The sequence below is a fragment of the Mixophyes fleayi genome, chromosome 2, assembly GCF_038048845.1.
Source record: "Mixophyes fleayi isolate aMixFle1 chromosome 2, aMixFle1.hap1, whole genome shotgun sequence".
Classification (NCBI taxonomy): Eukaryota; Metazoa; Chordata; class Amphibia; order Anura; family Limnodynastidae; genus Mixophyes; species Mixophyes fleayi.
The window spans coordinates 348,808,273-348,822,177 of record NC_134403.1 but is presented as its reverse complement, the minus strand read 5'-3'; the positions used below and the strand labels follow the sequence as shown (position 1 = coordinate 348,822,177).

Genomic DNA, 13,905 nt, shown 5'->3' with positions numbered 1-13,905 from the left:
TTCTGAAATGTGAACATTTTCACTTAAATCTGTAAATGGGAATTAGATCAACCAATCAGTTTAATAAATAGTTCTGCTATGGTTTTTTTTTGTAATTTGAACATTGACTTAATACATCATATGTAGGTCAATTAATTTGCAAGATGCTAAATTGCCGACTGCAACCGCATCTGTCCTGATAATACCTAAAATTTACTTTGACGTCTAAAAAGCAGATAAGTTATTCCCAATGAATCTGCCACATCTCCAAAACATACAAATAGGTCTGGTTATGAAGATGTGAAAACCTCTAATAATTATAGCTATAATGGTCCTAAATTATTAGTTCACTGGACTTTAAGGTGACAATTTTATTTTGGCTATTTTGCGGATTTCCGGCAATACATGCAAACCCAATAAAAAGGAGTGCAGAGCGTTTTTATGGGAAAGTTCTAAAATCTGTAATGAAGACAGAGGAGAGCTCAGATCTAGCTTTGGTTGGAGCCAGCAAAGAACATTGATATGCTTTTATGATCCTTACACGTAAGATGAGGCCCTGAGTCTTCTTTTTTCCTCTTAAATATAAATGTACATAAATGTGCACATCGATCTGCACTTAATGTCACCCAACATGCTACTTGCTTGGCTAAGTTAAAGTGTAATAGCAAATATAATAGCTTATTTGCTAACAAAGGAAATAAGTGTTAATATGCAGTAAGCAAACAATCAGAACCCGCAACATCTCACAGCAACAAATCAGAAATTGCCTTTGACCGATATAGCTCATGTTAGAGAATGAAAGCAATTGGTTGATAGAATGCTATGGGTTGTTGTACATGTAAACATTTACACACTGGAACATTTTATGACTATAGTGTCTGTGTTCAAGAATAGTGCTTGCCAGCTGCTTGCATGCATGGCATTGAAGGGTCATTGCTGCTCTTCCATGTCATTGTTACACTGGGAGTGTGGCGCTTTGCTATGATGTCAAACCTCCAACTTGCCAAGGTATGGAGCAGCGCATCACTTGGGGAGGAACTGTCCCAACAGAATAACAACAGTTGTGCTGCACTCTCCTACCTTTGTTAACCTGCTGCTGATGAGGAAACTATATTGCTGTTTGGTCAGATCTTGAAATGCTGCTACCATTTTTGGAAAAGGTATAGGTATTATCCACATAGCTGAGTAACAAGAGAACACTATATGCCTACTTAAACCCAATGTTAAATAAATAGAACAAATTTAATAAATAGGCCTCCGTCCCTCTAAATCATCAGTCACCTGTTATTCATTGCACTGCCCCATCACTATTCATTCCTCTAACCAATCTTATTCACCACATTCCCATGAGCGACAGAAGGCGTGACACAGAGAATAAGTGACTGAGATGATTGACATAAGGAAAGAATGTCAGAAACAATGAGTAATAGCATTATGAGTGGCAGAAGGAGTGAGACAGAATTAGTGGCAGGAACATCAAGCAAAGTTATTAAGCATTCAAACAGAAAGAGATTCCCACCAGAACAGATGTCACCCAAAACAGCTGCTGATATCACTATATGAACTCTATTTATAGCCTCCCTTAAAATAATTAACAACTTATCTGTAGATAACTGTTTCTCTGCTCACTAACCCAGATAACACATTTCACAACATGACTGCAACTTCTGTACTAGCAACCAATGAAATCAATTTAGGGAATCATAACATAATGAAGACATCTCATATCGTCCCCACCCCAAAATCTTGTTTGATATTCCCATCTTTATTTTTGCTCTCCCTATCCCTCTTTGCACATCCCCTTCAATATCCTTGAACATACAGTGGGAGCAGTGGTTAGAAGAAGCACCCTGCATGGTTCTGCAGATTTCTATGCAGAGATCGTATCACTTGATGTGGTCATTGTGCTACAGTAACCTACCAGTGACCGGGAGCTGAGACATCGCATAGGACTCCAGCTCTTCTACTGTAGCATGAAAATATAATGGATTAGTCCATATTTTGGTTAAACATGCAAACCTCGCAACCTGGTGTTAAGGATTCTAATTTTTTGACAGTACCTACACTGAAATCCAGAGGTGGAACAGTGCAATACGTGATTCCATAGCCAAATTTGGGTAGGGACCTAGAGGCTGCTCCTGTGTCCTTGGAAAGATGCTTGTTCAGAAGAAGAGACTATTTGAGGTCAGAGTGAGGGCATTGCCTGACACCTCTCATCAACCATGACCCGTAGCAGCCGCACACCCTGTAGTTCCGCCACTGCTCACATCTAGGGCCTGATTCATTAACGATCTTAACTTAAGAAACTTCTTATTTCAGTCTCCTGGACAAAACCATGTTACAATGCAAGGGGTGCAAATTAGTGTTCTGTTTTGCACATAAGTTAAATACTGGCTGTTTTTTCATGTATCACACAAATATTTGATAGCTTAATTGTACACTGAAATTTAAAGTTGATATTTGTGTGCTACATGAAAAAACAGTCAGTATTTAACTTATGTGCAAAACAGAATACTAATTTGCACCCCTTGCATTGTAACATGGTTTTGTCCAGGAGACTGAAATAAGAAGTTTCTTAAGTTAAGATCCTTAATGAATCAGACCCCTATTGACTAAATGTCACTGAACTGCACAGAAACATCAATCTGACCAATTTACTCCAGGAGACATTTTCTTAGCTAACATATTTACCTTCAGTTACTGAATTTACCTGGATGAGGTTAATTGACCGACGTACAAGAAGCATTTTACATCCATTAAATAATATTGTCATATAAAATAAAATAACAAAAAAAAAACATTTATAAGAGATAGCAGCTAAGACAACATTAGATAACAATTGCAAGCAGAAACAGGTTGATAAATGTCAACTTGATTTTTAAAGTTTGTGACCTGACAAACACTGGCATAGTTGTTCTCTTATACGTTCATTTGTTTTATTAAACAGTAACTTTTTAATTGACTATAATTAAAGCATACACTAAAAGCACATGATACACACGCTGTTTTTTCGAATATGAGAAATTTCATAATTTAATAGAATATTATCACCACTAAACAGAATTGTATCTCTATTTTATGTAGCATAATGTATTATCATATACTATTGTAACAAGCAGTAAGTTACATGTGAAATGACGTTGATAAGGGATAACTAAAAAGACTTTTGTATCTCTAATGCCTCATCATGAATTTATTGTCAGTCATAATTTCCAATATCATTCATTTGGAGAGAAAGCATATTTAATCCAGATATTATTACACTATACCCTTCAAACCTATATTTAGTGAAAGAGCATTGTGCATTGTGTAATAATATCAGGATAGAGAACTTAAATCCTCTATATACACGTTTTCACACCATATGATTGATTTTGGAAATTGTGACTGATGATTATTTAAAATCAAGATGAGTCGGTAGAGATACAAAAGCCTTTTTAATTAGCATATATCAGCTTTATTTCACATGTACCATGGAGATAGTTACAATAGTGTATTTGAGCTGTGGAATGTACAATATTAGTTACATTTTGTTGCATAAAATAGAGATAGAATTTTGTCACCATCTATATACACAGTATATAAGCGACTGCCTAAGAATGAAAGAATAGCCGCGTAATTGAATCAGAAACAATATACATTTTTCTCACCACTTATATATATGGGATAATATTTTTCTATTGAGAATAAAAGCCTAGATTTAACAGTCTACGTTACAGAATTGATAATCTGTGGTGTTTGTTGCTGAAAAAGATTATTTTCTTCTACATTATCACTGGGTTTTTTTTATCTTTATTTTACAGTAAATTAATTTATTTCTTTTTGCACAGTTTGTTTTAATATTTTGTAGTATGCCTAGCAATTGGTGTAATGTGGTAAAAGTGGTCTGCTTTTTTAATAAATGATATGAAAACATTTAATATATTTTATCAATTTGGTATATTAGAACATTATCTCTAGATCAAATTTAAGGGGTGTCAATAAACAGCTCAATTAGCGCTTCTTTGAGAATGCGTGTTCTTCCTTCTAATGTCCAGTCTAAGGATTAGATTTACTAAAGCTTCTAAACAGGAAAAGTAGAGGTGTTGTCTATAGCAACCAATCAGATTCTAGGTATCATTTTCTAAAATGTACTAGTACAAATAAAGTTAGAGTCTGATTGGTTGCTATGGGCAACACCTCCACTTTTCCTTTTTAGAAACTTTAGTAAACCTACCCTCAGATTCTCTAGCACACACACAGTAACATTAACCTACTGGTATTTTTTGGGACTATGGGAGGAAACTGGAGTAAGTGTATATACAGTATATGTAATAGGTATATATATAGGACATTTTGGAAATCATACATTTTATATAGACTTTCTTCTTGTTGAATCAACCGGAGTAATAATAATGCGACCACATCCCATTTTACCTCAATGGGGCAGGCAGCGCAATATCTCTATATAATTTAAATACATGTAAGTATAGATAGAGCACCACAACTTGGAATGAAGTTAGGAAATTGTTGCAGATAACTTGCTAGGGGAGAATGAGATATTAATTTGTTATACTTCTTACTCAATACTGTATGTATACAGAATAACCTATACTTATGTTAAATAAACAAATGTTGCCAAAAATGAATATAGTAAGAATGTATGTGTATGTGTGTGTATGTGTTTATGTGCCATGTTTATGATTATGTTTTTAATTATATAAAATATTTCAATAGCTGAGCTGATTTTTCTGCATAATTAAGCTCAAAATTCTTATTTTTAGGCTACTATATATCAACACCACTTGGACCTGGAATCCGTCAAAGAGTTCGACTTTTAAGTCTTCCATTGACTGCAGTATCAGAACCAGTGTGTCTCAGTTTCTGGTAAGCAGAAAGTCACATAAAATAAATGTATATATCTAACAGCAAAAGAAAACAAGAAAACAGTTATGTATGTAAAATACTGAATTTACATTATATAAAAGGTTAACTAGTTTGCTCAAGCATAATCAGGAAAGCAATTTTATTAAATTATACTCTAATGATTTTAATAGAAATAATGCAATCCTTTGTGCTTTTTCTGCATTAAAAGACAACATTAGTTGAAACAATTTAAAGTGCAGCATAGCATTAAATATTGAAAAAAAAGCGAACTCTAAGAATATTGCTGACCATTAATGTATTATTATTATTATAATTATTATAGTAGATTTGTAAGGCACCACAATGCTCCGCAACACTGTACAATAGGGAAAACAGTACATACATAAAACAGGGACATACAAGGTAGAAAAAATAAATGCAGACATGAAAACAAAGGGTATGAATGACCCTTACATTCTAAGCGGAAGAGGGCACAGCTGAAACAAGAGAAGTAAATGTGTTTCAGAGTGGAGATTGGGATAGTTGTGAGGGTACATTAGTGTGAATAGTGTTCTCGAGGAAAAGGTCACCTCTTAAAAAAAGGGGTTGGGTACGGCATAACGGTGCTGAGTACACCGACAAGACTTACCCCAACATGATCAATCCGGACAGCTGCTTCCTGACGAGGATCCATGATGACTCTTCTCTGCACCGACTTCAACCAATCGTGATGAAGGAAGACGCTGGCGCCACTCCATGACGTCACTGACATAAGCAACGCTGTTATCGCTGGTCTTAAGGGGGTAATCTAAGTATGCTTCCATGTACAATGTAGAACCCTTTCTAAACTACATTGCATATGGATGCATACTTACCTTACCCCTTAAGACCAGCGATAACAGTGTCGCCTATGTCAGTGACATCATGGAGTGTCGCCGGTGTCTTCTGTCGAAGTCAGCAAATTGGATAAGGTAATTTCAATTAATATCGAGCAGATTTGGTTGTCTTTGTCTGAAATTATGCATAGAGCACGCTACGGTGTGCAGAAGCGTATCCAGCCGCGACACGTGGCAATAACTGGTTTTACACTTTTACACACATTCACACGATCATACACATTTGTAATTAGTACACATTAATTGTAGTTGCAACACATAGTAATTTATGTCGAAATGAAAAAGTATTTATGTTTAATATTATAAGTTATATACATGTTAGTGAAATCAAAGGTTCAGGTTGCAGGAAATATGTCATGTTTAGTATTATTTTAATCCCCTATTCACCAGTAGTTGTCTGGTTCATTCGCTGAAGAGATTGCACATTGCATACTCTAGTTAGCGATGTTTGAGAATAAATGTTTAAAATGATACTGCCTGTATAATGCAAATAGACTAGTTGAAACTGGATTCTTGGCGGGAAAATCGGAGTGCATCCCCTGGAGAGCTGACCCCCACCTTTGGATATTTTGGTTTGAACTGGCCTATGACCTACTGTACACTGGACCTTCCTGAAGCCAGGACCAATAGAAGCAAGCATTGTTTTACTGTATTCGCTGACTGTATATAAGTAGGGGCTCTGGACCTAGTGGACAGTCTTCTTGACCACCGCCTTCAGACCTGAATGACTGTACACTGGATCCAGGGATCCTGCGATAAATAACGGCTGTACTTTTTTTATTTCGCATTGTTATTCTGCTACTTTTGGCTATTAAATTACTTTGTGCTTTGGAACCACACATCAGGAATTGACAATCGTTATTGGATAGCAATTATAAGTGCATAACACTTCCTTCATCGCTATTGGTGGAAGTCGGTGCAGAGAAGAGTTATCATAGATCCTCGTAGGGAAGCAACCCTCTGGTCTGAACATGTCAGGGTAAGTCTTGTCGGTGTAGTCAACATCGATATGCTGACTACCACCAAAAAAGAGATGGGTTTTCAAAGAGCATCTAAAGATTTGAAGGCTATGGGAAAGTTTGATTGAGCGTGGTAGGGAATTCCATAAGTTGGGAACTGCACGGGAAAAGTCTTGTAGGCGGGAGTGAGTGGTAGTTGCAAGAGACGAAACAAGGCACAGGTCAGAGGTAGATCTAAGAGGGCGGGAGAATATTTTGATATGAGATTTGAGATGTAGGAAGGGTTGGTGTTGTTGAGGGCTTGTAGGTAAGGGTGAGTAATTTGTATTTGATTCTGAAGGACAAAGGGAGCCAGTGTAGGGATTTGCATAGCGGTGCAGCAGATGTGTTGCCGTAAGAGAGGAATATCAGTTTTGCAGCAACATTTAGGATGGATTGAAGTATGGATATATGGGTGTCAGGAATGCCAGATCGCAGGAGGTTACAATTGTTAAGACGGGAGATGATGAGATAATGGATAAGAGTTTTGGTAGCATGTTGAGCAAGAAAATGGTGTATTTTGGCAATATTTTTAAGGTGGAGTTGACAGGACTAGGAGAGAGTCTGGATGTGAGAAATAAAGCAGAGGGTGGAGTCAAGTGTGACACCAAGGCAGTGGGCTTGGGAGACTGAGGAAATTGTGCTATTATTAACAGTGAGGGAGATTTGAGGGCAGGTGGTGACTCTGGCAAGAGGGAAGATAATAAGTTCTGTTTTGGAGATGTTGAGCTTTAGGTAGCGTTGGAACATCCATGTGGAGATAGCAGAAAGACAATTGGTAACATGAGATACAAAAGGAGAGAGGTCAGGGGAAAAGATATAGATTTGGGTGTTATCAGCGTAGAGGTGGTATTGGAGGTCAAAAGAGTGAATTAGTGCCCCAAGAGAAGAGGTGTACAATGAAAAAAGCAAAAGGCCAAGAACAGAGCCTTGTGGGACCCCAACAGATAGTGGGTGTGGAGGATGTGCCAGAGGTAGAAACATTAAAGGAGCTGTTCGATAGGTAGGAAGTGAACCAGGAAAGAACTGTGTCATGAAGGCCAAAGGATGAAGAGTGTGTAGGAGAAGAGGGTGATCAACAGTATCAAAAGCAGCAGAGTGGTCCAGGAGAAAGAGTATGGAGAAAATACCATTAGATTTTGCAGTAAGTAGATCATAGGTCACTTTTGTGAAAGCAATTTCAGTGAAATGTTTGGGGCGGAAGACTGATTGCAGAGTCAATAATGGAATGAGAGGAACGAAGGTGAGACAGGCATTTGTACACTTATCGCTCAAGTAGTTTGGAGGCAAAGGGAAGGAGATAAATAGAGCAGTAGTTTGAGAGAGAGGCTGGATCAAGAGATGGTTTCTTTAGAATAGGTGAGATGAGCGCATGTTTAAAGGAGGATGGAAATGTGCCAGTGGAGATAGACAGGTTGAAGACGTGAGTTAGAGATGGGCATGCAGTGGAGGAGAGGGAGTAGAGTATTTGGGAGGGAACAGGGTTGAGTGGATAGGTTGAAGGGTGAGATGATAAGATGAGTGCAGAGACTTTGTCTTTGACCTTGTCTTCAATTATTGGGGAGAATGAATTAAGGGTGGATTGGAGAGTGTAGTTAAAGTTGGGTAGAATTAGTGAAGTGGGTGGAATTTGGCATAAGTAAATATCTTGTCAAATAGTATCAATTTTGTCTTTGAAATTGGTGGCAAAATCATGGGCAGTGAAAAAGGAAGGAGGAGGAGGAGGTGCAGGTGGGCAGAGAAGTGAGTTGAAGGTGGGAAGAGGCGACATGGGTTAGAAGACTGAGTGGATATTAGAGATTTGAAGAATGTTTGTTTGGCAATTGAAAGGACAGTGCTGTATATGAAAGGATGAGATGAATTTACAGGGGAGGAAATCGGGATAGTAAAGAGATTTCCTCCAGTGGCGCTCTGCAGTGCGGGAGCACTTTTGCAGGTAGCGGGTCTGTTTGTTGAGAGATGGCTGGGGTTTGGTTCGTCGGAGACTATATATAGTAGCTGGAGCTGCATTGTCTAGTGCTGAAGTGAGTGTTTTGTTATAGAAAGAGGCAGCCTGATTAGGACAGGGCAATGCAGTCATTGGAGAAAAAAGTTATTTTAGTGAAAATGAGAAATGGATTGGGTTAAGAGAAGGTTTCGCTGTATATGTGTGTATTTGGATGCAGGGGGAAGGGCATGAGGTAAGGTGAGGCTGAAGGACAGGAGGTTGTGGTCGGAGAGTGGAAAGGCTAAATTGGAGAACCTAGAGATGGAGCAGTAGCGAGAGAAGACAAGGTCAAGGGAGTGTCCATCACAGTTGGTGGGAGATGAGGTCCATTGGGAGAGACCAAAGGAGGAAGTAAGTGAAATAAGTTTAGTGGAAGAAGAGAGTGGGATTATCAATGGGAATGTTGAAATCACCTAGTATGAGTGCAGACAGGTCAAAGAATAAGAAATAAGTGAGTCACGCTACAAAGTTGCCAAGGAATTGGGGAACTGGACCTGGGGGGGGGCAATAAATGACAGCAACTCGAAGGTTTTGAGGATAAAATAGACGGATTGTGTGGACTTGTGTGGACTTCAAAGGAGGGAGGGTATGATTTGAAAAGTGCAGCTTGGATAGAGTAGAATGCCTACACCACCACCACCTTGTCTGTTTATAGGTCTGGGAGTGTGCTTGAGGGAGACCTCAGCATGTTGAACCACAGCATGTCAAACCATGAGGTGGATAAGCCACAGCAGCAGAAGACCACACCTGGTTCCACTGCTGTCAGCTAAGAACAGGAAACTGAGACCAAAGTGGGCACAGGCTCACCAATTCTGGGAAATTGAAGATTGTAAAAAAGTAACCTGGTTTTAGAAATCTAGAATTCTACTGTGATATGCAGATGGTATGGTCAGAATTTGTTGCAAAACAGGAATCCATGGATCTATCCTTCATTGTTCTAATGGTGCAGGCTGGTAGTGGTGGTGTAAAGTTTTCTTGGCATGCATTATGCCCCTTAAAACCAATTGAGCGTTGTTTAAATGCCAATACGTAGCTGAGTATTGTTGCTAACTATGTACATCCCTGGATGGCCACAATCTACCCATCTTCTAATGGCTACGTCCTACATGATAACGCACCATGTCACAAAGCACATATCGACATTAGCTAGATTATCTAAAAAATGTTGCCAGCACCTTGTTGAATCCATGTCATGAAGATTTCAAACTGTTCTGGGTACTGTTCCCAGTACTAGAACTAGTACTTAATAACGTGGCCAATGAGTGTATATAAGATAAAATGATAGCACAGAGAGCAGACACAGAACCTCAAAGCAGTCTTACAAGTTACAAAGTATCATTAACAATTTCAGTGTGATTTCAGCCATAAGCATTACTGTATAGAGAGACATGTAGGGTTCTTATGTCTGCATTGATCTCTCTGATTTTAATAGTCTACATCAGTACCCCTGTAACAGGATTTACCGCCACCTCCTGCTATAACACAGTGCGGGGCCATTGAAGCCATAGTTAGCTCTGCACTTTGCTTTATACTGTTATAATGATTCTTGGTTGTAAAAACACAATACAAAATAAAAAGATAACACAAATAGAAGATGCACGGGTTAATTGTAGTAATTCAGATGACACACAAACTATTTCTACATCTATAACGTAACTGCACTTACCAAAATTAAAATTAGTATCAAGTAGCAGTTCTGAAGCTGTTGTCACCATACAAGGGATTATTGGTGCTATTGTTAAACAAAGGAAATGTAGCAAGTGCATTTGACATACTCTCACACGCGCAATCTTTCTGTAATCAGCTCAAGAGGTGCTTCACATCAGTAGGAACAGTATTCTGAATATAAAAAAATGTTCTGACCCTATTCAAATGCACCTCGGAAGTCACTGAACTTCAAGTTCATATCCGTATGTAAACTGTTTTTTTTTATATTTCCCAATAATTAAAAATTTAAACCATGTCACGTTTCCTCTTTCTTAAGAATTACATTAAATGTAAGAGGTTACGCAACCTATAGACAGTATATCTACCTGTTAGACTTGAATTGAAATTCAGCGATTTGTGAAGCATAATAGGATGTTTATGTTATAAATGCCCCTCATTCCTTGATCCTTATGGATAAGAATGCTTTGTTATTGGAGCAATTTTTAAGGTGGTGACTATGGAACTTGTTTTTTTTTGTGTGTTTCAAAATATATTTAATTACTGTTCTTCTGCACGATGTATTGTACATAATGCATTAAATAGCATCCACAGTGTTTATGTTTCTCTGCCACAATTTATTATTTGTTTGTTTGGTGATGATGATGTTTTATCTAGTTATGTAAATCACTAAGAGATGTTAAAAAAGCAAGTGGAGATTTAAATTAAGCCAAAGCAATGTTGTTGGTCAGTTAAATTATTTTAAGGCTAATTGACCAGAATTTGTATAATGCAGGGGCCCAAAAAGAGTGAAGATCCTTATCAACAACTGAATGGGATTGTTCAAATACCATATAGTATGCAGATAAACCTGGGATGACTACTACATATGTCTGTGTATGCAGTCATTGTCCGAAGGTGCTCAACTGAGCCTTCTATAATCCGTCCTTTTAGCCAAGTGCCAAAGAGTCAGATCTTTTGGCCACACACATGTATGTACATGTATGATAACATGTAACAGAGATCTGGCTACAGGGTGATCATCATCATCAACATCATCACCATTTATTTATATAGCACCACTGATTCTGCAGTGCTGTACAGAGAACTCATTCAAATCAGTCCCTGCCTCATTGAAGCTTAGTTTAAATTCCGTAACATAAACACACAAACAGAGAGAGAGGGAGACTAAGGTCAATTTTGATAGCAGCCAATTAACCTACTTGTATGTTTTTGGAGTGTGGGAACAAACCGGACCACCCGGAGGAAACCCACGCAAACACGGGGAGAACATACAAACTTCACACAGATAAGGCCATGGTCGGGAATTGAACTCATGACCCCAGTGCTGTGAGGCAGAAGTGCTAACCACTTAGCCACCATGCTGCCCGTGATAACTTAAAACAGCCAAATACTTTCTTTTTTACATGCATGCATTTATTTTGTCTGTCTTGTATGTCCTTCTTTTATGTATGTCCTGTTTCCCCCACTGTCCAGTGCTGCAGAGCACTGTAAGCCCTTACAAATAATATTAATGACTGCTATTGTTCTTGTTGCAGACACTACTACCCTGCACTGCAGTTTAGAATTGACCACTATATGATTTTTAAAATGTGTTTCAATCCTAGGTATCACATGTATGGACTCCATGTTTATCGTTTTAGCATCCTTATTATTTTTCCAAATGATACAGAACAAACAGTTTTTTATAAAGAAGGAAATTATGGTCCAAACTGGAATCCTGGACAGGTTACTCTAAATGAAACCTCTGGAATTGTGGTCAGTGTATACTTTGTTTTAGTTTGGCTTTATAGAAAAATTGTTGACTTGTATGTGAAATTTCAGATAAGAGTTATAGATAAATTCCATCCATCCTCTTCTATAGATAGATTCCATCTTCAGCTGTTGGAAAATATGAAAAAATATCAGAATCCACAGAATCCACTGGCTGTTCTAAAATTCTCATTTAGATTCTTTTTATTCCATTGTTTATGAATTACAACAAATTGCAGTACTGTAAGGATGTAGGGGTTTTATTCAAAGTAAAACTGATGTTTGTATAAATTTAATCTTAGGTAGCCCAAGACGTGACTATTTTTCAAAGAGTTTGTAAAGTGCCTTTCAACACTGGTCTACTGTTTAACAAATCTTTTGCAAAAAGAAAATGTGTATTTCACAAAATATAGTATAACAAGGTAAAGTTATTTAAACAATCGGACCATAATAATCATTGCTTTTTAATCAAGATCTCATGATTTAGAGTTGACTTAAAGCCTAATTGCACCACGTACAAATGTAAACTCACGCAAGATTTGTCCCACTATGCATTTGTGCAGCTTACACCCGTACTTTGAGTTGAGCGCATCTTATATTTATGTCCACTTCCACTTGCATTCGCCTGTAAGTTCATATAGGAGTCTGATTTTGACTTGTATGTATCTTTCAAAAATACCTTTTAAGAGATAAATATATGGACTGGTGCAAGTTTTCGTGTTGATGACGATTAAGTGTTCCTGGTGTCTAGGTATTGAAGGGATAGTCCTGGTTTCAAAACACTATAAATTTTTAATTCAAACTTAATTTTCTTTAGAATTCAGACTACTGATATGTAAAAGTACTAAATAAGTGAGAATCAATAACTAACTGTTTTTAAATCATAGATCACCTAAAAGAAAGCAAAGAGTGGCAAAAACTAAAAACTTAATGTCAGAGAGATGGTTTCAAATTCAAAATGATAGGTCCCCTTAGAATAATGTTCAAGTTGGCAGATCCAACCAGTGGTGTTAAGTCCAATATGTCGTTGAATATGTACAAAAGGAAGAGTGATCATTGCACAAGGAATTGGACTGACCTCATTAGACTGTGGGTCTCAATGTTATACTGGCTATATCATTGAGGGGGTGGACAAAAAAAACAAAGTACGGTCTAAGTATATAGACAGAAGGCACTCCAGTCCACTAGTTAACAATTAAAAAGGGTCTTATTCATAATCAACATTGAAATTCCCATTATGTGGCAAAATGCGCCTTTATTCCAGAGATCACTTGTTGGCGAAATATTAAAAACAATAGAAGGTAAAAATAAATAGAAAGAAAAGAGAATTAAAACTGAAATCAGACCTTTCTGTGTATAGACCGATAAGAATATATTATATGGAGACGTGAGATGTCATATGGTTATGTATCAAATCTCACTTACACTAAAATAAACTCAATAGTGTCTATCTATATATAGAGATCTCATCAAAATTCCATAGTCCCAGCAACTAATTACACATATATAAGTAGGGCCAAAACAAACCTCTTGCATTGCCACATTGTATTGCTTTTACCACACACTCCTCATATGGTTCACTTCTCTCCTATGTTATATAGAACATCAATACTATGAGATAAACATTGAATACATATGGTAATGACCAATATATATTGTCATCGTCTTTAAATAGGAGAAGACTTATTTTATATGACAGATTTATTTTATATGTTCCTTGTTTGCAATTATAAGATATGCCCCTTATAAGAGGTTGGTTTTGGCCCTACTCATATATGTGTAA

At 37.4% G+C, this 13,905-nt stretch overlaps 1 protein-coding gene across 1 annotated transcript in view; it reads left to right on the top strand.

The window, feature by feature from the left end:
- TMPRSS15 (transmembrane serine protease 15) overlaps nucleotides 1-13,905 on the top strand; it is a 224,362-nt gene that overhangs the window by 102,165 nt on the left and 108,292 nt on the right. The window contains exons 11-12 of the mRNA XM_075197836.1: nucleotides 4,743-4,845; nucleotides 11,978-12,128. Coding sequence (XP_075053937.1) covers nucleotides 4,743-4,845; nucleotides 11,978-12,128 — 254 coding nt within the window. The remainder of the gene's footprint in view (nucleotides 1-4,742; nucleotides 4,846-11,977; nucleotides 12,129-13,905) is intronic.